At 40.8% G+C, this 26,041-nt stretch overlaps 1 protein-coding gene across 2 annotated transcripts in view; it reads right to left on the reverse strand.

Moving 5' to 3' along the window:
- adamts16 (ADAM metallopeptidase with thrombospondin type 1 motif, 16) overlaps nt 1-26,041 on the reverse strand; it is a 247,140-nt gene that overhangs the window by 38,371 nt on the left and 182,728 nt on the right. For both annotated transcript variants that reach the window (XM_072575156.1, XM_072575155.1), the window contains one exon: nt 10,634-10,760. In XM_072575156.1, the coding sequence (XP_072431257.1) occupies nt 10,634-10,760 (127 nt within the window). The remainder of the gene's footprint in view (nt 1-10,633; nt 10,761-26,041) is intronic.

Raw genomic sequence — 26,041 nt, forward strand, 5'->3', positions numbered from 1 at the left:
GCCTGTAAACGACAAACATCGTATCTAATAGCTAAAAGTAATGGAACCACTCAGTCTGCTGACTTTGTGATGTTGGTGTGCTTAAGGCTGCAATTTGACACTTGACACTCAGAATCGGACATTCCAGGCTGATGACCAGAATATTACAGTTTGTCTAGTCTGGTTATTAAGATCAACCTTAATGAGGTAATTGGATGGAGAAAGGTAGATACTTTTGCTGGCCAACAGCCATCATCCTTCACAAGCCTGAATGGCTGCCGCCAGTTATTAAAACTGTTCAAAATGCTATTCATATCAGCTAATGATACACTTTTAACTATGTTCACACTTCTGGAACTCCTGGATCTACAGCACTTCAACACCCTGCAGCGTTTTGGAGCCCAGAGGATTTGGCTAGTCTAACCGCTTTAAATCTTGAGAGTAATCCGACACACGAACTGCTTTAAATTTCCAGTGCCTTACATCCACAGATCCAGACAGCTGTGTTACTGCCACAATGTACCAGTCAAAAGTAGACGACGAAAGCTGGACTCACCACAAAGCTCACCATTAAGAACTGATTTGTCAGAAAACATATATCAGCACTTGAAGAATTTGTTCAATGTTTACTTTTGGTCACTGCACATATGTAACGTTTCCATCTTACTGCGGATTTACGAGGCAGTGATTTCATATACTTGTCTATTTATATCAATACTTTTTTAAAAATTCATTCACCGGATGTGGGTTCTGCAGACTAGGCCATCATTTGTGCCCTTCACCAATTGCTCTTGTCAGGATAGTGGTGATTTGCCTTCTTGAACTACTGCAGTTCATGTGGTGAAGGTACAGCTGAAGTGGTGGGGGGAGTAGTCCTCGGATGTTGACCCATTCAAAAGTAAAGGATAAATACAGCATATGTTTAAAGGACTTTAACTTAATAAAATTGAGGAAGGTGTCTTGGGAAAACAAAATAATCTGAAGATAATGGAAATAAATGCCAACCGTAAAGCTCTTAATGAAGAAAAGAATGAAAATAACATTAATGGGTAGGAAATAAGTAGTTACAAAACAAAACTCAAAAAAGGATAAACTATTGAGGGTGGGTGTGGAGAATGAATAAGTCAAAATGTGAAATGAGTAAAGGCCATAAGTTAATAATGATAAGAAATTGTATTTTACCCAAAATCAAATGAGATTGGAAAGCAGTGAGATCAATGGAGGGAAGTGTTTTTCATAATACATACAGTCTTTTAATCTTATACAATAAATATAGAGCCCAACAAGAGAAGGCAATATTGCAACTGAAGAGACAAACATAAGTACATAGACAACATAGTAAGAGGGAATATGAAAATATTAGGGAAGAGAAGAAAGGAAGATAAACTACAAAATTATATTAAGAAGAAATACAAGACAAAGAGTAAAGTATTATAGACATAAGTAATGAAATAAAAATATTAAGGTCGAGATAGGATCATGAAGGGACACATCTGAAAACTCAAAGGTCATGGCAGTGATAAATTATGATAAATAATTTCTTTGCCTCAGTATTTTCCAGGAAGACTAACATAATGGACATCAGATAGCAAGAAAAGATCAAAAGGAGAGATATGGCAGGATTTTCCCAACCTGCCACCCATAGGGTTAATGGGTAACACAGCCCTGCTGACTATACCGACACCACAGCCACATAACACTCTGAAGAATGTTCCCTGGCTGGAGGTGGAACTTCTGCCCTTCAAGCAAACAAAATCAAGTCTCAGAGAGCTGCCATGCAGTTCCAACACCAGTCGTCACCAGGACGGAGAACACAAGCACCCCCGGATTCTAATTCGCAGAGTTTATGACCAGAAATTCTCAGTTGGGCAGAGGAAAGTTTCCGACGGTTTGGATAGAGATCGGGAGAGAGTATATGTTGGAGGCAGACTCCGGTGGAGGCTACATGAGGGAGGTACCACCCTGTCCATCCAGAGAGAGTGACCTGCCATGCTTACGCCCATTCCCGAACTCCTTGCCCCATCCTTAAACTTGAGACTGACTGTGTATCAGCTCTTACCAAGGACCTCAACTGAGGTGAGGGTGGATGGGCCTCCATAGGCTGGAGGTGGGTGGGAGGCTGCCAGAAGCCGTTTTGCAAACCTGCCAGCAGAAGATTGTAAGATTATAACTACAAAACAATTTAAATCTGAAAAGGAAGGTGGTCATTGTTAAATAATCAAACTTTTTTACCCTGGAGAGACAAATTGCATTGATGAATATCAGACTAGATTGTATACAGTTTTGGTTCCTTTACTTGAGGAAAGATACAGTTGCATTGGAGGCAGTTCAGAGGATGTTCATTAGATTGATTCTTGAGGTGAAAGGTTGACTTATGAAGAGAGATTCTGGATTCGTGGTGCTGGAAGAGCACAGCAGGTCAGGCAGCATCCGAGGTGCAGTAAAGTCGATGTTTCGGGCAAATGCCCTTTAGGGAATTAATGCCCTTTAGGGAAAAAAAAATCTGTTGTCCTTATCTCCTATGGCTCCAGACCTACAACAGTAAGGTTGTCTCTTAATAAGTCTCAAAAATGGCCTGGATCAGGAATACAGGCAGAGAGCCTGAGGGGTGGAGAGAAAACAGTGGAGAAGGTTTGACGGGCTGAATAGCCTACTCTTGCTTCTAGTTCGTACATTCTAAATAGTTTGGGAAGAGATCACAAAACCCAGGAATATGTATTTAAAAATCCATTGCAAATGATAGAAGTACTTGAGGAATGAGGGCAAAAAATATGATTCCTATATTTATATAGGATTATAGAATATGTCTAAGGAATCAGTTTCGTGTTAGTGATGGGAAAGATAAAGAAATCTTGACTCAAAGATTATAACAGAGAAAGATCTAGGAATTGAAAACATAATGGTGAACACAGATGGAAAGGTCATTCTTGACCACCCTTCCTTAATTCTTCGAGCAAGCGAGTGTATAGATAACAGTAATGTAGATTAGCTTCCCTACAGTGTGGAAACAGATCCTTCAGCCCAACAAGTCCACACCAATCCTCTGAGGAGGATCCACCTTGACCCATTTCCCTCTGACTAATGCACCTAACACTATGGGCAATTTAGCATGGCCAATTCACCTAACCTGCACATCTTTGGACTGTGGGAGGAAACCGGAGCACCCAGAGGAAGCCCATGCAGACACCGGGAGAATGTGCAAACTCCACACAGACAGTTGCCCGAGGCTACACACAATAAATTAAGATCTTCAAAGATTTCATGAAGGTGCTACATGGCAGGATCATGACTAAAGTCAAGGGTCGCAGAACACATGGACATGTAGGATAGTCTCCAAGCTGGAAACAAAACGTATATCAGTGTGTAGGGGTTAAAGATAGTTACTTTACTGTCAGTTGTTGGAAAGTTATGTTCCATAGGGCATGTTGATGAGACCACTGTTGTTCACTATTACTGGGCGGCACGATGGCACAGTGGTTAGCACAGCTGCCTCACAGCGCCAGAGACCCGGGTTTAATTCCCGCCTCAGGCGACTAACTGTGTGGAGTTTGCACGTCCTCCCCATGTCTGCGTGGGTTTCCTCCGGGTGCTCTGGTTTCCTCCCACAGTCCAAAAATGTGCAGGTCAGGTGAATTGGCCATGCTAAAATTGCCCGTAGTGTTAGGAAGGGGTAAATGTAGGGGTATGGGTGGGTTGCGCTTCGGTGGGGCGGTGTGGACTTGTTGGGCCGAAGGGCCTGTTTCCACACTTGTAGGTAATCTAATCTAAAAAAAAGTCTTGGACTCAGGAATTAATGTTAATTATGGTTAGCTGCAAATTGATGGGTGCCATTAACGCAGAGGAGAGCTGCATACTCAAAATGCTTAATGACAGCAATGTCCTCGTTAATATCACGCCCCACAAGGGTAGCTAGAGATGTTAAATAGAATAAATCTGATATAAATAAACAGTATCAATAGTGGTCAGCATAAACTTCCAAAATTGTCATTGAAATAATCTGGTTCATTAATGCCCTTTAGGGAAAAAAAGTCTGTTGTCCTTATCTCCTATGGTTCCAGACCTACAACAGTATGGTTGTCTCTTAATAAGTCTCAAAAATGGTCAGGAGACGTGGTGGAAGCAGCCCACCTAATGATTTTGCAAAACCTGATTACCATCTACAAGCTGTAAGTCAGAAGTCACTTTCCTGAATGAGTGTTCATTTAACAAGACACCACAAGTTCCACACCAGGTCAAAACGACCCACTAGATCAGCGTCCCATTCACTGCCTTAAATGTTCACTCCATCCACTGCCAACACAGTGACAGCAGTGTGCACCAATGCTGGAGATGGAAGGCAGTGGTCCAAACCAGTGACCTTTGCCACCTTCAAGGCAGTACATAGATATGAACACAATCATCTGCAAGTTCGTCCCTAGACACGCATCATCCTGACTTGGATCAAAATAGCTGTTCCTTCACTATCCTTGGGCAGAAATTGGAAATTTCCTCTTACAGAGAGCGATGATTGTACTTACACCACATGAACTGAGGTGTTTCAAGGCCCTGGCGCACTATCACCTTCTTGAGGGCAATTACAGGTAGGAAAAAGTTGGATATGCCAATAATTGTGAATGAACAAAATAACTACTTTTAAATGGAAAGAAGGAAAACGAAATTCTATTCTAACGCCTGACTGTATTGATTCATGGCGGATTTTAAGTTTGTGATTTTAGCAGAAACTTGAAATGTAAACTAAACAATTTCAAGCTGATTTGGTTGTTGTTTCCTGACTAATGAATTTAGTAATTCCCAAAGAAGGAACTCGTCCGCTGAACAATAGTACCTCGCACAAAGCAGTACACAATTATTAACAAATTATCAGAATTATGGTTTAATATCTTTCAATTCAAAAACAATCCCGAGGCCACAGCTGAAACAGGATGGAAACAGAAAAGGTTATGGCAGTGTCCTGCAGGAGAGAAGGGGAATGTTGCGCATGTCTGGCTGGGAGGCCACAATTCCTTTTGGAATTGGAGGAGAAGACCTCCTTCCCCTGGCTGCACAAATTATAGAACTTCCTCACGGAACCATTATGCGTGAGGAGCTGCTGTAGACTTGTACTTACAAATGACACGAGAACGGTGAAATAACACCCTAATTTGCAAAGACGTTGAGGTGCAAATTTCATGTAGATGGCAAAGAAATCAATTTGCTTTTAACTGCCCACCTGCTCAGTTTTTGCTTGGCAAATGGGGTTAACTAAAATACAACCATAGCTCATGGTAAAGTGCTCTGATTGATGAACCATTTCCCCATTTTCTCCTAGTCCAAACTTCTGAAAATAACCAGTTTGAAAAAGTAGTAATTCAGTTCAGCTCATCTCCCATGAGATTGTTCCACTTCATTCTGCTCAGCCAACTCAGCAACATTGAAAATAAAATAGCAGCAAAGTTATTTCCAACAAGCCTGTGACCAGTGGCATGCCACAAGGATTGGTGCTGGATCCACTACTTTTCATCATTTATATAAATGATTTTGATGTGAGCATAAGAGATATAGTTGATATGTTTGCAGATGACACCAAAATTGGAGGTATAGTGGACAGTGAAGAAGGTTCCCTCACATTATAATGGGATCATGATTAGATGGACCAATGGGCTGAGGTGTGGCAGATGGAGTTTAATTCGGATAAATGTGAGGTGCTGCATTTTGGGAAAGCAAATCTTAGCAAGACTTATACACTTAATGGTAAGGTCCTGGGGAGAGCTGCTGAACAAAGAGACCTTGGAGTACAGGTTCACAATTCCTTGAAAGTGGAGTTGCAGGTAGATAGGATAGTGAAGGCAGCGTTTGGCATGCTTTCCTTTATTGGTCAGTGCATTGAGTATAGGATTTGGGAGACCGTGTTGTGGTTGTAAAGGACATTGGTTAGGCCACTTTTGGAATATTGCGTGCAGTTCTGACCTCCCTCCTATTAGAAAGATGTTGTGAAACCTGAAAGGGTTCAGAAAAGATTGACAAGATTGGTGCCAGGGTTGGAGGATTTGAGCTATAGGGAGAGGTTGAGTAGGCTGGGGCTGTTTTCCCTGGAGCGTCGGAGGCTGAGGGGTGACCTTATAGAAGTTTATAAAATCACGAGGGGCATGGATAGGATAAATAAACAAAGTATTTTCCCTGGGGGTGGGGGAGTCCAGAACTAGAGGACATAGGTTTAGGGTGAGAGGGGAAAGAGACCTAAGGGGCAACTTTTTCACGCAAAGGGTGGTACATGTATGGAATGAGCTGCAAGAAAAAGTGGTGGAGGCTGGTACAATTGCAACATTTAAGAGGCATTTGGATGGGTATATGAATAGGAAGGGCTTGGAGGGATATGGGCCAAGTGCTGACAGGTGGCACTAGATTGGGTTGGGATATCTAATTGACACGGACAGGTTGAAGTGAAGGGTCTGTTTCCACGCTGTACGTCTCTCTGACTCTACATGTCTCCACCAGCAATGTTGCAGACTTGCCATTCACTTATCATTTATTCAACATGCATAAGGTGTGGCCACTGGCTAAAAGTCGTTCTCTCCTTTACCCTGAACCACCTTCACATTTATTCTTTGGCCTTTTGAACACTATTTTGAGCAATTTATTAGTATATTTGAAATAAAGCAACTATAACCCATCAAGTGAACTAGAAACAGATTTTCATATCCTCCTAGATTTGGGAATGGGGTCAGAAATCACCAAGATCCTGTTCTGAGAAAGGATCACTGAACCTGAAATGTTAACTCTGCTTTCTCCCCACAGATTCTGCCAGACCTGCTGAGTTTCTCCAACCATTTCTGTTTTTGTGTCACAAAAACTTTGTTTTACTCAGAGCACAGTATAAAAACAGTCCTACGCAATCTTCTCAGAGATACGAAGAGGTTCAGGAAGAGGTCCAAACACATTGTTGGAATCACCATTGACAATACCAGGTCACATGGATTGGAAGGCGGCCAAAAATTGGCCTTGTTTGGGAGCTCAACAACCGTAGGGAAGACTACTGGAAACTTGGGAGCATTCTGACAACTGTTATCTTAAATGGTTTGACAATTTTAAATTTTATTATTACAATTGCTATTTTGTTAAGTTACTGCAGCAATTGATCAAAGGGCTCTGTTCTGCAAAGCTATGCTGCTCTGTACATGGATCAGCATTGCGTCAGTGTTCAGAGGCATTTGAAAATTCTTCCACCAATCAGAAAAGTGCTATTATGCACTCAAATGCTTAGGAACTCTAGTGTCACGATCTGAAGTGATTGAAACATATACTTCAATTCGATTCGATATACCTCAACCTGAGCTACAAACCTTCACAAACCTTGCAAAAACTTCGATTTGAATTTAAATAAAAAGCTTGGTTTGCAATTTTCTTTGAGGGTAAAAAAAAATCATCTGATCCTGGAGAGCTTTAATTGTCAGGCCGTCTGGTGTAACTTAGGGTCAGTGTTGGGACACAACTATTCACGTTATACTTTGACAAAATGGGTGAAGGAACTGGGGGGGCATTGTTGCTAAGTTTGCAGATGACACAAAAAAGGACAGGTTGTGCTAAGGAAGCATGATTCTTGCAGAAGGGCTTGGAGAGGCCAGGAAAATGAGCAAAGTAGTAGAAGATGGAATACAATGTGTGAAGGTGTGAGGTGACACTGTTTGTTGAGAAGAATAAAAGTGTTGACTATTTTCACAATGGAGGAGGGCTTCTGAAATCTGATGCACAAAGGGGCCTTGTTCAGGATTCTCTTAAGGTTAACATGCAGGTTCCGTTGGTAGTTAGGAAGGCAAATGCAATGATTGATTTCATTTCAAGACAGCTAGAATTCAAAAGCAGAGATGTACTGCTGAAGCTATGGAAGGTTCTAGTCAGACTGCATTTAGAATAACGGGTTTCAGCCCTCATATCTAAGGAAGGGTGTGTTGGCATTGGAGGGAGATTCACAAGAATGACTCCTGGGATGAAAGATTGCCATATGAGGAGTGGTTGAGGACTGCAAATCTGTACCCAATGGAATTTAAAAGAATGAAGGGGGATCTCATTGAAACTTACAGCTCCCTGAGAGGCCTGGTTAGAGTGGATATGGAGAAGATGTTTCCATTATGAGGAGAGATTAGGACTGGAGGACACAGCCTCAGAATGAAGAGCTGACCCTTTAGAACTGAAATGAGGAGGAATTTCTTCAGCCAGAGGGTGATTAATCTGTGGAACTCATTGCTGTGGAAGACTGTGGAGGTCAGTTATTGAGTGTATTTTAGACAGAAATAGATAGGTTCTTGATTGGTAACGGAATCAAAAGGTTATAGGGAGAAATCATGAGAATAGAGTTGAGAAACACATCAGCCATGATTGAATGGTGGAGCAGACTCAATGGGCTGAATGGCCTAATTCTGTTTCTATTACTTCGTGGCCTTAGAAACAAATGAGCTGGTTTGGCCAGTAGCAATAAGCTCCATTGTTTCAGTTGCAATGGGTTATTTTGGCAGCTAAGACCAGGAAAGATGTCTGGCTGAGTTTCAAAACCGAAAGAATCACTTCTCCTAACAGGAAGTTGTACTCACAGATTGGCTGAAAGTTTTGCCATTAGTAAAAAAAGGATTATGGAGAGCATTTCACCAAAAATCCTATGAACCTGCACCCCAAGGTCTCTTTGTTCAGCAACACTCCCCAGGACCTTACCATTAAGTGCATCTGTCCTGTCTTGATATGCCTTTCCAGAAAGCAGCACCTCACATTTATCTAAATCAAACTCCATCAGCCACTCCTCTGCCCATTGGCCCACCTGATCAAGATCCCATTGTAGTCTGAGGTAACCTTCTTTGCTGTCCACTGCATCTCCAACTTTAGGGGCTGGGGTTTTTTCCCTGGAAAGTCAGAGGCTGAAGGTTGACCTTATAGAGATTTATAAAATCATAGGGTGAATAGCCAAGGTCTTTTTCCAAGTGTTGGGGAGTCCAAAACTAGAGGGCATAGGTTTAAGGTGAGAGGGGAAAGATTTCAAAGGGACCTGAGGGGCAACTTTTTTCACACAGAGGGTGGTAACATGTATGGAATGAGCTGGCAGAGGTTTTACAACATTTAAAATGCATTTGGATGGGTATATTAATGGGAAGGGTTTAGAGGGATTAAGGGTTAAATGGCAGCAGAGGGGACTAAATCAGTTTAGAATATATAGTCTGTGAGGATCACATGAACCAAAGGATCATCTTCCATGCTGTATAACCCTATGACAAAAATCAGTAGTGACTGGTACAAAAATTACAAATCATTAGCAAAACCTTTTTGTGAGATTATCAAAAACATGCCCTGTACAGACACAAGTATGTATTTGAAAATGAAGCAAAGTTATCATATTTCGAAGCACTTTTGTTTTTAACAGTTCTGACTATAGAAGGGCACAATATTTTATCAAAATGGCTCCATTTAAAATTAACTGCCCATTTTGAAATTTTAACGATTAACTTGAACAGTGGAAATCTGTATTGGAGAAAGAAGAAAATATACTGCGATTATTCACTAACTGTTGGTAGTATGAACGCATCTAAATTCATGAACACTAAACCACAATTCTTTATGTTAGTTACTGATAGTTACTGATAGTACCAATTTATTGAATATGGAAGATTAATCTATGTAATGACCTACTCTTCACTTTTTTCTATATGACACATCAACTTATTTTATAATCCAAAATGTTAACATTGCTCATTCGTTAAACATAATTTTTTGGTTGCATTTGTGACATTAATCTAATGTATCTGTACAATGTATACTTGTATTATTTATAATGTCTTAAATATTTAGAAAATAATTTAAATTACTACTCGACCATGGGGAAGATGAGAGGAATTACAACATATAACCTACTCGCTGTGTGCTGAACATTAATTTTAAAAATCACACAACACCAGGTTATAGTCCAACAGGTTTAACTGGAAGCACACTAGCTTTCGGAGTGTCGCTCCTTCATCAGGTGATATCAAAATTGCTCCATTTAAAATTTGATATCACCTGATGAAGGAGCGACGCTCCGAAAGCTATTGTGCTTCCAATTAAACCTGTTGGACTATAACCTGGTGTTGTGTGATTTTTAACTTTGTACACCCCAGTCCAACACTGGCATCTCCAAATCATGAACATTAATTTGTAACTGTGATTCATGTATTTCAATGATACTTCCATGCCTACCCCATCCAATATTCCAAATGCTAACATAAAGTTATGACATGACATGACATCCAAGTTCATTCATGTAGTTCCTGTAAAGTTAAACATTTTTACATTCCAACCTTTCATGTCAGAATTCTTCTCACTCTGTTTGATAAGTCAACAACACTATTAGTATTAATATTTCAAAAGCATATTTTAGCAGTGAGATTTATCCAATGTCATTCACTAATTATTAGTAAAGCTCACAACTTTAATCATAGAAATGTCACATTCTGTAATACCTACTGTCATCATACAACTCAATTACACGCAGCAGACACTGAAATGTAGGAATATCATTGAGGCAATTTGCCAGAGGCTTGATTGCAACTTACAACTTAAGAATTTCAGGATGCAATATCTTCTTTGAATTGCTTTGAAAGGAAAGACAGAAATAACTTAAAGAAATATAGCAAATTACTTTGGTACTTTGAGCTCTTACCTTGCAGGGCATGCCTGTACATTGCAAGAAATGACTCCAGTGGCTGGTCGACTCCGTGGATTGCAGAAAGAGAGGTTTACCTGAGCACGAAGATCACGGTAACATGCTACTTTTGTTGCCATCCGACCTACGATGAACAAAAGCACACTTTTATCCATTTCATCCAAGTGTCAATGCTCTTAATGAAATTTTAAATGATGTTTTTGAAATTTGTTTTAGCAATGTCTCATTGGTGCACAGAATGGTACAATTTAATTAACCTAACATTATGTCAGAGACAGTTAGCTTCCACTGTGGGAGAGGATGGAAGAGTGCATCTGATAGGGCAGCACAGTGACTCCGTGGTTAGCACTACTGCCTCACAGTGCCTGGGACCCGGGTTCAGTTTCAGCTTGGGCGACTGTCTGTGTGGAGTTTGCACATTCTCCCTGTGTCTGCGTGGGTTTCCTCTGAGTGGTCCTTTTCCTCCCATAGTCCAAAGGTGTTCAGGTTAGGGGAATTGGCCACGTTAAATTGCGCATAGTGTTCAGGGGTGTGAAGGTCTGGTGCATTAGTCAGGGGAAATGTAGAGTAATAGGGTAGGGGAGTGGTTTACTCTTCAGAGGGTCGGTGTGGACTTTTTGGGCCAAATGGCCTGTTTCCACACTGTAGGGATTCTAAGGTTCTATGACAGAATGCTGATCTGGCATGTCTGGTCCTGTCAGTGAACTGCTTTTGCTTTTTGAGTGTCTGGCTGAGTGGAGGGGATGTAAAAACTGATGCCATCACTATGGTCCTGAAGAAGAATGATGGTTGAGCAATTGAGGAATCAAACGTTAATGCACCTCCTGGTTTCACAAAAATAATTTTAAAATGATTCATTTGTAAAACTGTACTTTTTGTTGTTATCATTACTTTAGGGACCCAGTAATTAATTGTTGGCATGATACTATAAGATACATTTCTTTTAACCAAAATAAACTTCACTGAAAATGTACAGAAATTTTTTAAAATGCTATTAACATAACACTATAGTTTGTAAAGATTTGCGCTATAAACTCAGTTCTACCTTTTATTCTCCCCACATTCAAGAGTTCCCTTATCTGATTTAATCCCTAAAGCTCATTCACTTCGGCACTGCTGCCTCACAGCGCCAGAGACCCGGGTTCAATTCCCGTCTCGGGCAACTGTCTGTGTGGAGTTTGCACATTCTCCCTGTGTCTGCGTGGGTTTCCTCCGGGTGCTCCGGTTTCCTCCCACAGCCCAAAGACGTGCAGGTTAGGTAAATTGGCCATGCTAAATTGCCTATAGTACTTGGTGCATTAGTTAGGGGTAAATGTAGGGAACTGGGTTGGTTGCTCTTCGGATGGTCAATGTGGACTTGTTGGACCAAAGGGCCTGTTTCCACACTGTTGGTAATCTACATCACAGTCGTCAGAATTAACTCAGATTTCTCGTCAATGCTCCAGTTATATAAAAGGTATAGGATTTCTCTGAGACTGTGACTTCTGCACAGTGGCTTATAACATTGAAAATACCCTTGGTCATCACTTAGATAGCCACTGTAGTTTCAAACTGCAATAAAGCTGATTATTTCCAGAGGTCCAACTACAATAAGTTTTACTGCCTTTCACTGAGGAGTTCTTCGTGATGCTTCCAGATAAACAAATCTTCCAGTTGTTTTTCTCTTTGATAACCATGCCTTAAACTGAGTATTAGCTCCCAAGCTGCTTCCAAGGCAACAGATTTAGCATTGGCTGTATTCCAGCTACAAGTCTGGTTTTATCTCTTGACTTTCAACATGCTTCGAACAACAAGAGACCCAAAGCTAACCCAGTCTCTTTCCAAGCATTAACCCATTCTGCCTGTTGTCTATATTCTAACCAAATTCACGGAAACAATTTTAAAAAAAAATCTCACAAAGCTTCACCTGTCTCCACAGCAATGTGACACAAATGGCCCTGTTGCCAAGTTGAAAGGCAGATTAGCTACCTTTTAACTCCATAACTTTCCTTCATTCTGCGAAATCACATGAATGCTTTACTGAAATAGTTGGAATCATGTCTCCAGTTCATTAAGCAAGTAAACCTACCTATTATGCTAACTTACCTGTTAACAGCCTAAGTCAACGTGGCCTCATCTTTTGCAGTGTAAACTCCAAGCATTTTGGAATTGCATATATGAATGGCAGAGTTAACTTTCAAAGTAAATGTTAAATCCTAAAACATATGCATCATGAACGAGATATTCACAACAGCCTACAGTGATTATAATGTTGATTTCTTTTACAAAATTGTTAAAGCAAATGGGTAACCCAGGTATTCAAGAACAAATATCAGCCAATGGATATGCATCAAAGACAAAGTATATATGAAAAAGCCAGCTAGTACTTGGAAAGCAATGATGGAGAGGACAGATGACAGGATGACGGGAATAAAGGTGAGGGCAGACAGTACATGCAAGACAATGAGGGGAAAATCCAGATCATAGTAGTGGAAGACAAACTCCATCATAAAAAAGAGTTTCTTGGAGGATAGGTACAAAAGTAGGAAATTCAGAATGAATTGTGCTAACACAACAATACAAATGCAAATTGTTGCTGTAAGGAACCTGAGAAGAGATCATTGGTAGGGAAGATAGGACTTCAGATAAAGGATGTTGTTGAAAGGATAGGTGCTTCAAATAAGAATATGATCAAGAAACCTCAGCTGCTCAAAACAGTTGAAATGTCCTCACTAAAAAACATTGACAAAACTTTAGCTTTCATTTTACCGTTACTGCACACACTACTGATTCACTCTACCCCTTGATGTTAATGGATAAGTCTCTTTCTTTCCTTACTTTCTTCACCAGAGAACATAAATGAGACTTCAGTCCACCAATAACTGGAGATTAGTTTGGAAAAAGAAGTATACAAAACAGAATTGATAGACTACAAAACCTCGATTTCAGAATAATCTGAACAGCTTAAGTTTTGAGACGCAAATCATTGCTTATTCATATATTTGTGTTATTCAATTATTTTCAATACAAACATTTTACTTAGTGTTGGCAAACCATTTCAGTTTTTTTTAACATCAAACAGCATAATTCAGTAAGCCGTTCAATGTCACACAGCGATATTTTTAAAAATCTACAGCAAGTTCATTGAAAAAACAGTGAGCTAGTATGAATAATTTAAATCTAATAGAGCAACATAAATAAGCTCCATCCTTGTTCATATCAAATTCAAAAAAAGCTAAATTATATTAAACATCGAGGAACCACAATTCTTTCAAAACTGTTCTTGAAACTTTTCTTATTGTTTAATGTTTCATTTATGCTATTGTAAGCTTAAAAATCTTTGGTTAAAATTAAACTAGATCCAACAGATTATCCTTCTTTTCAACTGGAGAACGGCGACACAACAGCAGGCTGACTAAATTCATGTACCACCCACAAATTCATTATTAAGATTCCATAAAGCCTGACTCGTTCTCATTCCCACTTCAAATAGGACAAACCGAATAGATGCTACTTTACTGACGGAACTGAGTAAGGGAGGCACAGGCAAGGAGAAAGAGAAATTAGTAAATACATACAGACTTGCAGCATTTCATCACAAACTTCTACATTGTTGAACTGAAACAACAAGCATCAAACCTCTCACTCAAGTAAAAGTATTAATCAGGAAAACAGATGTATAAAATGTTTCGTATCCATTTGGTAATATGCTGTGCCCAGCATGTTAATTGATGAAATTATATTTGACATTTTCGATGAATATACCCATTGTGAAATTAACATAGCCAGTATGTTTGTTCACTTTATAAAACATTCAAAATGAATTGGACATTTTTTAATGAAGGACATCATTCACATATAAAAATACTGAGAAGACTGATCTTTTGCAAGGGTAGACAGGAAAGTCACAAATCATTCTTACTATAGCATTACCAGTGAATCAATTAATGAACATGCTTCAATTTTATTTGCCGTATTCTGCCATTTTGTATGGAATAGACATTTTTCATGAAGATTGTGCTTGTTTAAAAGAGTTGACTGCAATGAAACATGACAGGATCTATATTCTTTCCTCTTCCCTTCCAACTGTGAGATGAATAATGGCTCTTAATGTTGGAAGCAGAGAATCAAACAGTTTCAGGTGAGGGTGGTGGGGGAGAGGTGATGGGGTCGGGGTACAGTGACAGACCTAGTAAGAAAACATGACAAGTGTGGTGAAAATAGGATATCAGAAATTAAGGTCTTGAACACAGGACACATTTGCAGATGTACTGGCCAAGATATTTACTGTGACAGGGTATTAGCATGGTTTTTCACTGGTTCGGCCTTCCCTTAGGAACTCAAGTTTTAAAATCTTCTATTTACCAAAAGGACAGACTGAAAATACTGCAGTGGGGGTAAACTGGGTATTTTGGAACTGAGTCAATGGGAGAGGCAATTGTACATCTCTTTGCCAATGAGACTGAATGATAGTGAAATGAGCAGCACAAGAATCAGAACCCTGTATATCACCGGGAATCAGAAATCTGTCAACCTCTATCTTAAATATAGTTAAAGACTAGGCTTTCATAGCCCTCTGTGTGGTTGACAACTCCAAAGGTTCACAACCCTCTGAGTGCAAGGTTTTATTCTCTTCTGGGACCTAAGTGACCTCCCCATTATTTTCAAATTTGACCCCTTGTTCTAGATTCTCCAAACAGGAGAAACATCTTACCTGCATCTACCCCATCTATCCCTTTAAGTGTTTTGTGGGTTTCCATGATATCAGCTCTCATTTTTCAAAACTCTAGAGAGCTAGGACAAATGTTTGGCACAACATCGTGGGCCGAAGGGCCTGTTCTGTGCTGTATTGTTCTATGTTCTATGTTCTAATACAGATCCAATTTTCCCAATCTCTCTCCATAGGACAATCCCACCATCCAGGAAATAAGGCCAGTGAACCTCTGTTCCACTCTTTCTTCGGCAATATCTTTCTTGAGATAAGGAGACCAAAGCTGTATTCTAGGTGCAGTCTAATCAAGCTCCTGTACACGTGAAACAAGTCTTTGCTACTCCTGTTCTCAAATCCTCTTGCAATAAAGACTGACATTCCAACAGTCTTCCTAATAATTTGTTGCATCTACCTGTTAGCTTTCAATGACTTATACACTGTCCAACCTCTTGTCATTTGACAAATAATCTGCATTTCCTCCAGCAAAGTGTATTACCTGACATTTTTCTACATTATGTTCCACTTGACACATCCTCACCTATTCAGTTAGCCTGCCCAAATCTTCTTCACAGCACGCATCCTGCATGGCTTTGTAACATCTACAAATTTGGAAAATATTACATTTTGGCCCCCAATTCCAAATCATTGATAAATGTTGTGAACAGCTAAGGTCTTAGTATTGAATCCTTGTGGTACCCCACTAGTCACAGTATGCCAACCTGAGAATGTCCATTTATTTCTACTTTCTGTTCTCTTGCTAATCAATCATTAATCGAAGCAACTACATTACCTCTTACATGTGAGCTTCATTTTTTCTAACCAATCTCCTACAGGGAATTTGATTAGAAGCTTTCTCGATGTACTGGTATACTGGTGATCAATGCAAATTAGAGGGACTATTGCTGGTGACATAAAGCTAATAGGTCTATTGTTCTCTGTTTTCTCTCTCACTCTTCTTGGGCAGTGGAGTAACATTTGCTACTTTTCAATCCAAAATCTATAGAAATTTGGAAGATAATTAGCAATGCATTGGCAATCTCTTAACAACTTCCTTTAAAACTCTGGTGTGTAGATGATCAAATCATGGGCATTTATCAATGTTCAGCCCCATTAATTTCCCCAGAACAATCGTCTTAGTAATAGCAATTTCCTTCAATTTCTCACACTCACTTGCAACTTGGGCCTCAGATTTTGGGAGATATTTGTATCTTCCACAGTGAAAACTGGCACCAAATAGTCATTTAGCCCCTCCGCTATTTCTCTATTATCAATTAAGCATTCCCATCCCTCTACCTGTAACGGACCACATTTCATTTTAACTATGCATATCCTTTTTACACAGAAGCTTTCACAGTCTACTTTTATGCTTTTTGCTAGATTACATTCTCATTCTATTCTTTCCCTTATCAGTTTCTTGGTCCTCCCTTGCTGTATTCTAAAATATTCCCAATCTTCAGAGTTACTGCTATTTCTGCCAATGTTATTGCCCTTCTCTTTTAATCTTTTACAATTTTGAACTTCCAGCCATGGTTGACTGACATTTTTAGAGTTTTGTCACCTTAAAAAATTGTGTTGTTGCTGCATGTCATAAAATGGAACTCGAAGAACTATCTATTGCCATTATACAGCTATACCTTTTAATGCATTTTCCCAAACCACCTCAGCCAATTTGTGCTTTAGGCTGTCATAATTTCTCTTATTCAAATACAATACCCTCACCTCAGACTGAAAATAGGAAGTTTATAATGTTGCCAAGTAAGAAGCCAGATGATATGGAGTATTTTTAAAAGAATCCGTAAAAGGTGACCAAAAAAATTGATCAAAGAAGAAAAAGTAGAATGAGAGAAAATTGGCACCAGATTGTAAGAGCTACTACAAATATGTAAAATAAGGAATTAGAGAATGTTTCACCTAAAGGCTAAGGCATTATAATGAATATTGCTTAAAAAAAAGATACATTTTATCAAAGCTCTTCATATTGCACTCATCAGGATAATTCACAAGAATACCACTTCAAGGAGAGAACCAACATATGTCCATCCCTTAGAGAAGAGGGCTGATTGGTTTGCAAATGGACTGTGGTAGAGGTGTTGCTATCGTTCTCCAGTAAAGTACAGTAAACTTTAATAGATATGTGTACACATATTATTTATGTAGTTATGCACGTAATTACTGAATCTATTATTAGTGTCAATTGTTTATGAAAGTCATACTATCAGGTGTAAACTGTGAGGAAGTTCTGTGGTGAAAGTCTGTCTGGTGATAGTGGAAGATAAAGTTACAAAGAAAGGATTTTGATTGAAGATATTACTGGTCAACAAGGACAGTTTTAACTAAGGCACACACATATAATACACATACAAGATACATGTCAGCAACTGTCCCGAGGTGAAGATTCAACTCAAACTCACCTTTAGCAGCTGGTCTAGGCCAATTCAAGCTGCTTGGTTTCCTTTCACTTTGCTAGAGATACAGAAATCATTCCCCATTGTTGGAATATCCATGGAGACAACTCCTGCTCAGAGCTGGATATGACCGCATGGGGTAAACTAATCAGATAATCCGATTAAAATCCTTATATCTGATGGGCCAAGGTCAGGAAAGGTATAAACAAAGACATCAAACAGGCAATTTATACCAGCCAGGGAACAGGATGTTTCTACAGATGAAGTATAGTTTGCTCAGCTACTACAAAGGCAGACTGTTCCCTGGGTTACCAACTTGTATCTTTGGTTATGAATGTCTCTGTCATTTCTTCATATCCCATGATTGAAAATGTGGGGGCAATGTTAAGCAAATTTGCAGATGACATCAATATTGATAGAGTTGTTAATAGAGAAGAAGATGATTGTAAGTTACAGGAAGATATAGATGGGTTGGTGAGATGGGCAGACAGTGGTAGATGGTACTCAACCCTGAAAAGTGCAAGGTAATACACTTTGGAAGAAGAATCAAATTGAGGAATGGGAGGACACTGGGTATATTAAAGGAACAGAGGGATCTTAGGGTCATTATTCACAGGTCCTTCATGTCAGCAGGGCCCTTGAATAGGATAGTTAAGACGGCGTATGGGACACTTTTATCAGTCGCGGCATAGAGTATAAGAGCAAGGAGATAATTGGAATTGTATGGAACGTTGGTCAGGCCATGAAGGAGTACTGTGTGCAGTTCTAGTCACCTCACCAAAGGAAGGAGTGCCAGCACTAGAATGGGTACAGAAGAGGTTCACCAGGATGTTTCCTGGGATGGAGAAATTGAACTATAAAGGAGAGATGAGATAGGCTTGTTTATTTTCTCTAGAGGAGAGAACTGAAGGGTAACATGATTGATTAGATTAGGTTAGATTCCCTACAGTGTGGAAACATGCCCTTTGGCCCAACAAGTCCACAGTGAGCCTCCAATGAGTAACCCATCCAGACCCATTTCCCCCTGGCTAATGCAGCTAACAGTATGGGCAATTTAGCATGGCCAATTACCTGATCTGCACATCTTTGGACTATGAGAGGAAACTGGAGCACCTGGAGAAAACTCACGTAGACACAGGGAGAATGTGCCTGTGTCTCTACCCGAGACTGGAATTGAACCCGGGTCACTGGTGCTGTGAGGCAGCAGTACTAACCACTGAGGTAAAAACAATAACTGCAGATGCTGAAAACCAAATACTGGATTAGTGGTACTGGAAGAGCACAGCAGTTCAGGCAGCATCCAAGGAGCAGTGAAATTGACGTTTCGGGCAAAAGCCCTTCACCATGCTGCCCCACGATATATAAGATTATGAGGGATATGGACAGGGTGAATACAGAGTAGCTGTTCCATCTGGTTGAGGGATCAATCACAAGGGGGCATGGATTAGGGTAAAGGGGAGGACACTCAGAGGGGATTTGGGAAAAATCAATTCACTCAATGGAAGATAGTCTGGGAAGATAGTGGAGGCCAGAAACTTCTCAACCTTTTAAAAAATATTTGGATGAGCACTTTAATATCATAACATTCAAGGATATGGGACAAGGCAGGTAATTAGGATTGGCATGCCTTTAGTGGTGGTTATGTCTGTGAAGACTTGATGGGCCAAAAGGCCTTTTCTGTGCTGAATGAATCTATGATAGATTATCTTATCTGTGCTTCTAAGGGTTCAGTATTTACTTCACCTACTCTCTTTGTTTAATATAACTAGCAAAAGCTCTTACAAATTTTTTTTTGCATTTTTGGCTAGTTTACTATCACATTCCATTCTTTTTCCCTTATTTATCAAGTTTCTGGTGGCATTTGGCTACTTTCTAAAACATTCCCAATTTTTAGACAGACTACTGTTCTTTGTAAATTCATAAGCCTCTTATTTTAATCCAAAACTGTCTTAACCTTGTTAGTAATCCTTTGAAGTGTCCCTTATCCCAAACCATTTTTATCTTCTGTTAGTTTAAAGCCATTTCCTCCCAGCTCTCCATTCCCAGTGTTTGTACTTTCTACACCTTCCTGTTATGCTCTACCCTGCACTACTTCCTCATGTTTTCACGTTAATTTTCCAAAATTCTCCTCATGTGGACCCTCTCTCTGCCACGTCCCACCCTGATTTAGTCTAAAGCCCCCTCCACAACCTTATTTTTCTTAAATCAACCTGCTTTTCAGCAGCATTTGAACCTTCTGGTCTAGACATTAGACATAAGACATATAATACATAAGACACAGGATCAGAGTTAGGCCATTCAGCCAATCGAGTCTGCTCCACCATTCAATCATGGTTGATAAGTTTCTCAACCCCATTCTCCCATTTTCTCCCTGTAACCCTTGATCCCCTTGATACTCAAGAACCTATCTATTTCAGTCTTAAGTACACTCAATGACCTGGCCTTCACAGCCTTCTGTGGCAATGAATTCCATAGATTCACCACCCTAAGAGGAATCCCTTTACTCTAAGTAAAGATCTGGAGGTCTTTCCAGGAGACTGACTCCATGAGGTTAACAGGACAGCTACCACTTTGTCCAGTACTGGTACCAGTACCTTAATAATTGAAATACATTCCTCCCACACCAGTTGTTCAGTCACAATTTTAATTCTCTGCTGGGTCCCTTGTTGTTTGTAGTGTACATTAATGATCTAGAAATGGAATGTAAGACGTTATGATCAGAAAGTTTGCAGATGATACAAACATGTGGTAAACAGTAAGGAGGAAAGCCTTAGATTTCAAGACAGTATATATGGGTTGGTAAGATGGTGTGAACAGTGGAAAATAGAATTTTAGATTAGATTACTTACAGTGTGGAAACAGGCCCTTCAGCCCAACAAGTCCACACCAACCATCCGAAGAGCAATCCACCTATTCCCCTACATTTACCCCTTCACCTAACACAACAGGCAAATTAGCATGGCCAATTCACCTAACCTGCACATCTTTAGACTGTGGGAGGAAACTGGAGCACCCAGAGGAAACCCACACAGACACGGGGAGAATGTGCAAACTCCACACAGACAGTTGCCTGAGGTAGGAATTGAACCCAGGTCTCTGGTGCTGTGAGGCAGCAGTGCTAACCACTGTGCCACCATGTTGCCCATTAAAAAAAAATATATTCCCAGGCTTTAAACCTGAAAAGTACGAGACAAGGGAGTATATGTTGAATAGTCAGACTCTAGGCAGTGTAAAGGATGGAGGGGGCTCGGTGTGCACGCCTGAAGATCCTTGAAGGCTGGAGTAGACGACAAGATGGTTAAAAAGGGACTGAAATCAAAAGAAAGGAGGTTATGATAGAGCTATATATAATGTCAATGAGGCAACAAGTACTGTTCTGGTCGCCACACAATAGGAAAGATATGATTGTACCTAACGGGGTTCAGGAGAGAGTTAGTAGGATGGGACGGAATGAGAGAGACTCAGCCTAGAGACGAGAGAGGCTGAGATTGTTTTCCCCAGAGCACAGATGGTTGAGGAGCAGATTGGATATGAGGGGCATAGACAGGGAGAAATATTTCCCCTTCATGGAGGGTCAACAATCAATGGAGGACAGTTTTCAAGGGAAGGAGCAAGTGGCTCAGAACAGATATGGGGAAAAGGCCCTTATCACAGAGAGTAGTGAATTTTAGGAATTCACTCCCTAAAAGAGTGGTCGAGGCAGGAACCCACGAGACATTGACAAACGATTTTGACGAACAGCTGGAATCAGTTTTGCAAACAAGGATACTGGCCAAGTGCTGGAAAAAAGGCTTAGAATAGATGGGTGTTTGGTGACCGGTGTTGGCACAATGGGCTGAATGGACTCTTTCTATGCTGTAAACATTCTATGTCCACATGGTAACTGACATCCCCATCCCATCATTCCACCAACCTGCCCTGACCAGCCCCTTGAGTGAACCTAACTTGACTACCTACCCACAAAACTCACCATCCCACTCATCCACCCAGCCAGGAACCATTCAATCACTGCCTCACCCCATTCCTTAACACACACCCATTGTAAGACTTGAACCTTTAAAAAACTTACCCAAATATGGCAGGTATTGCCATAAGGGGACATGCCTTTTCTTTCCTGAACTCTACTAAGGATGCTGGACTTACAGTCATAGAGTCATAGAGATGTACAGCATGGAAACAGACCCTTCGGTCCAACCTGTCCATGCTGACCAGATATCCCAACCCAAACTAGTCCCACCTACCAGCATCCAGCCCATATCCCTCCACATCCTTCCTATTCATATACCCATCCAAATGCCTCTTAAATGTTGCGATCCACCACTTCCTCTGGCAGCTCATTCCATACCCTCTGTGTGGAAAAAGTTGCTCCTTAGGTCTCTTTTATATCTTTCCCCTCTCACCCTAAACTTATGCCCTCTAGTTCTGGCCTCCCCGACCCCAGGGAAAAGACTTTGCCTATTTATCCTATCCATGCCCCTCATACTTTTGTAAACTTCTATAAGGTCACCCCTCAGCCTCCGATGCTCCAGGGAAAGCAGCCCCAGCCTATTCAACCTCTCCCTATAGCTCAAATCCTCCAACCCTGGCAACATCCTTGTATATCTTTTCTGAACCCAATCAAGTTTCACAACATCTTTCCAATAGGAAGGAGACAAGAATTGCACGCAATATTCCAACAGTGGCCTAACCAATATCTTGTATAGCCGCTAAATGACCTTCCAACTCCTGTACTCAATACTCTGACCGATAAAGGAAAGCATACCAAATGCCTTCTTCACTATCCTATCTACCTGTGACTCCACTTTCAAGGAGCTATGAACCTGTACTCCAAGGTCTCTTTGTTCAGCAACACACCCAAGGGACCTTACCATTAAGTGTATAAGTCCTGCTAAGATTTGCTTTCCCAAAATGCAGCACCTTGCATTTATCTGTATTAAACTCCATCTGCCACTTCTCGGCCCATTGGCCCATCTGGTCCAGATCCTGTTGTAATCTGAGGAAACCCTCTTCGTTATCCACTACACCTCCAATTTTGGTGTCATCTGCAAACTTACTAACTATACCTCTTACGCTCACATCCAAATCATTTATGTAAATGACAAACCTGGAAAAACCTGAGTTGCCTGTTTCTTATTCAGTCAGGATTAGAAGATTCCAGAAGAAATGGACAGCATTTATGAGGTGGTGCAAGCTTTGCAGGCAATTGTAGTGTATCCAAACTTTACCAACTTACTGGAAGATCTAGGCCACTATAATCATTCATGCTTTCTCCCCAGTAGTTAGCTTAATGGAAAGATGTTTATAATTTTTCATGAACTACAGACAATTACCTGATTAGCCACTCCTCTACTTCTCAGTAGCAATGCAAATCTACTTCAATGGCCCACTATTTATGCTGATCTTGCACATCAGCCAAATATACATTATTTGTAAGCTTGAACTGTATCACTAAATGACATGCATTCAATGCTGCTTTGTTTGGGAGCAGTAGCCAAATTGTCCAACTCATTCCCATATTCAGTTATGTGCATTGTAAGAAAGTGAGTTTCCCAGACCTTTTCTAAAATATGAATGAATTGGCTTGTACATAAACTTAATCAACAAATCATCTTACCCTGGCAACTTCTGTCCCACACAAAAGGCATTGCTGACCTTAGTCACAGTAAAAATGTAGTAGCATTACACTTGAACCTTGTGGAAATCTGTTCTTTGGTAAATATGCTAGACACTTTTTAAAAGAAACAGAATACAGCCTATCCTGGTTCACTTGAATTTGTGTTGGAAAGAATGTGAAATGGCCTCAAATTTGACCCCAGTGATGTGACCTTTCCAACATCCTTTGGGGACAGTGACCACAATTTGGTGATTTTTACTCTAGTGATGGAGAGGGATAAGTGTGTACTACAGGGCAAGAGTTATAGCTGGGGGCAGGGAAATTATGATGCGGTGAGGCATGACTTAGGATGTGTGGATTGGAAAAGTAGATTCCAAGGCAAGAGCGTAATTGATATGTGGAACTTGTTCAAGGAGCAATTATTGAGTGTCCTTGATAAGTACGTACCTATCAGGCAGGGAGGAAAGGGTCGTGTGAGGGAGCCGTGGTTTAATAAGGAATTGGAATCCCTTGTTAAATGGAAGAGGGCGGCCTTTGTAAAGATGAGGCGTGAAGGTTCAATAGGGGCGATTGAGAGTTATAAGGTAGCCCAGAAGGACCTGAAGAGAGAGCTAAGAGCAGCAAGGAGGGGACATGAAAGGTCCTTAGTTGGTAGGATTAGAGAAAACCCTAAGGCTTTCTATAGGTATGTTAGGAATAAAAGAATGACTAGGGTAGGAATAGGTCCAATCAAGGATAGTAATGGGAAGTTGCGTGTGGAGGCTGAAGAGATTGGGGAGGCACTGAATGAATACTTTTCGTCAGTATTCACTCAGGAACAGGACATTGTTGTCGATATGAATACTGAGGCACGAATAAGTAGAATGGATGGCTTTGAGATATGTAGAGAAGAGGTGTTGGAAATTCTGGCAAGGGTGAAAATAGATAAGTCCCCTGGGCTTGATGGCATTTATCCTAGGATTCTCTGGGAAGCAAGGGAGGAGATTGCAGAGCCATTGGCCTTGATTTTTGTGTCCTCTTTGTCTACAGGAGTAGTGCCAGAGGACTGGAGGCTAGCAAACGTGATTCCCTTGTTCAAGAAGGGGAGTAGGGATAATCCTAATAACTATAGGCCAGTGAGTCTCACTTCTGTTGTGGGCAAAGTCTTAGAGAGAATTGTAAGGGATAGGATTTATGCACATCTGGATAAGAATAATGTGATCAAGGATAGTCAGCATGGTTTTGTGAAGGGCAGGTCGTGCCTCACAAACCTTATTGAATTCTTTGAGAAGGTGACTAAGGAGGTAGATGAGGGGAAAGCGGTAGATGTGGTATATATGGATTTTAGTAAGGCGTTTGATAAGGTCCCCCATGGTAGGCTACTGCAGAAAATACAGAGATATGGCATTGAGGGTGAGTTGGAGGTTTGGATTAGGAATTGGCTGGCTGGAAGAAGACAGAGGGTAGTAGTTGATGGCAAAGGTTCATCTTGGAGTGCCGTCACTAGCGGTGTTCCGCAAGGATCTGTTTTGGGACCATTGCTGTTTGTCATTTTTATAAATGACCTGGAGGAAGGGTTAGAAGGTTGGGTGAGCAAGTTTGCAGATGATGTGAAAGTCGGAGGAGTTGTAGACAGTGAGGAAGGATGTGGCAGGTTACAGCGGGATATAGAGAAGCTGCAGAGCTGGGCAGAAAGGTGGCAAATGGAGTTCAATGTAGCTAAGTGTGAGGTGATTCACTTTGGTAAGAGCAACAAAAAGATGGGGTACTGGGCTAATGGTCGGATACTTGGTAGTGTGGAAGAGCAGAGGGATCTTGGTGTCCATGTACACAGATCTCTGAAAGTTGCCACCCAGGTAAATAGTGCAGTGAAGAAGGCATATGGCGTACTGGCTTTTATTGGTAGAGGAATTGAGTTCCGGAGTCCTGAGGTCATGCTGCAGTTGTATAAGACTCTGGTGCGGCCGCATCTGGAATATTGTGTGCAGTTTTGGTCGCCATACTATAGGAAGGATGTGGAGGCACTGGAACGGGTGTAGAGGAAGTTTACCAGGATGTTGCCTGGTATGGTAGGAAGATCCTATGAGGAAAGGCTGAGGCACTTGGGGTTGTTTTCATTGGAGAAAAGAAGGTTTAGGGGTGACTTGATAGAGGTGTACAAGATGATTAGGGGGTTAGATAGGGTTGACCATGAGAACCTTTTTCCACGTATGGAGTCAGCTATTACAAGGGGGCATAGCTTTAAATTAAGGGGGGGTAGATATAGGACTGATGTTAGGGGTAGGTTCTTCACTCAGCGAGTCGTAAGTTCATGGAATGCTCTGCCAGTAGCAGTAGTGGACTCTCCCTCTTTATGGGTATTTAAGCGGGCATTGGATAGGTATATGGAGGATAGTGGGTTAGTGTAGGTTAGGTGGGCTTTGATCGGCGCAACATCGAGGGCCGAAGGGCCTGTACTGCGCTGTATTCTTCTATGTTCTATGTTCTATATCCATATGGACAGATATGGATAGGTCAGACCAGTGTTTTCTTCTTCCTGACCCCCACCCCACAGGGACATGATTTCACTCTTTCAACAGCAAGCATTGACAAAAAAGAAGTGGCAAAATATTCACCAAGAAATCTGAACACTGTTTTCTTTATCAATAGAAGGATCTCACTTCAAGACCTGAGGGACATTCTTAAAAAGGTGAATTGAACCGTTTAAATTAAACCAA

Source organism: Chiloscyllium punctatum, chromosome 8 (genome assembly GCF_047496795.1).
Source record: "Chiloscyllium punctatum isolate Juve2018m chromosome 8, sChiPun1.3, whole genome shotgun sequence".
Lineage (NCBI taxonomy): Eukaryota > Metazoa > Chordata > Chondrichthyes > Orectolobiformes > Hemiscylliidae > Chiloscyllium > Chiloscyllium punctatum.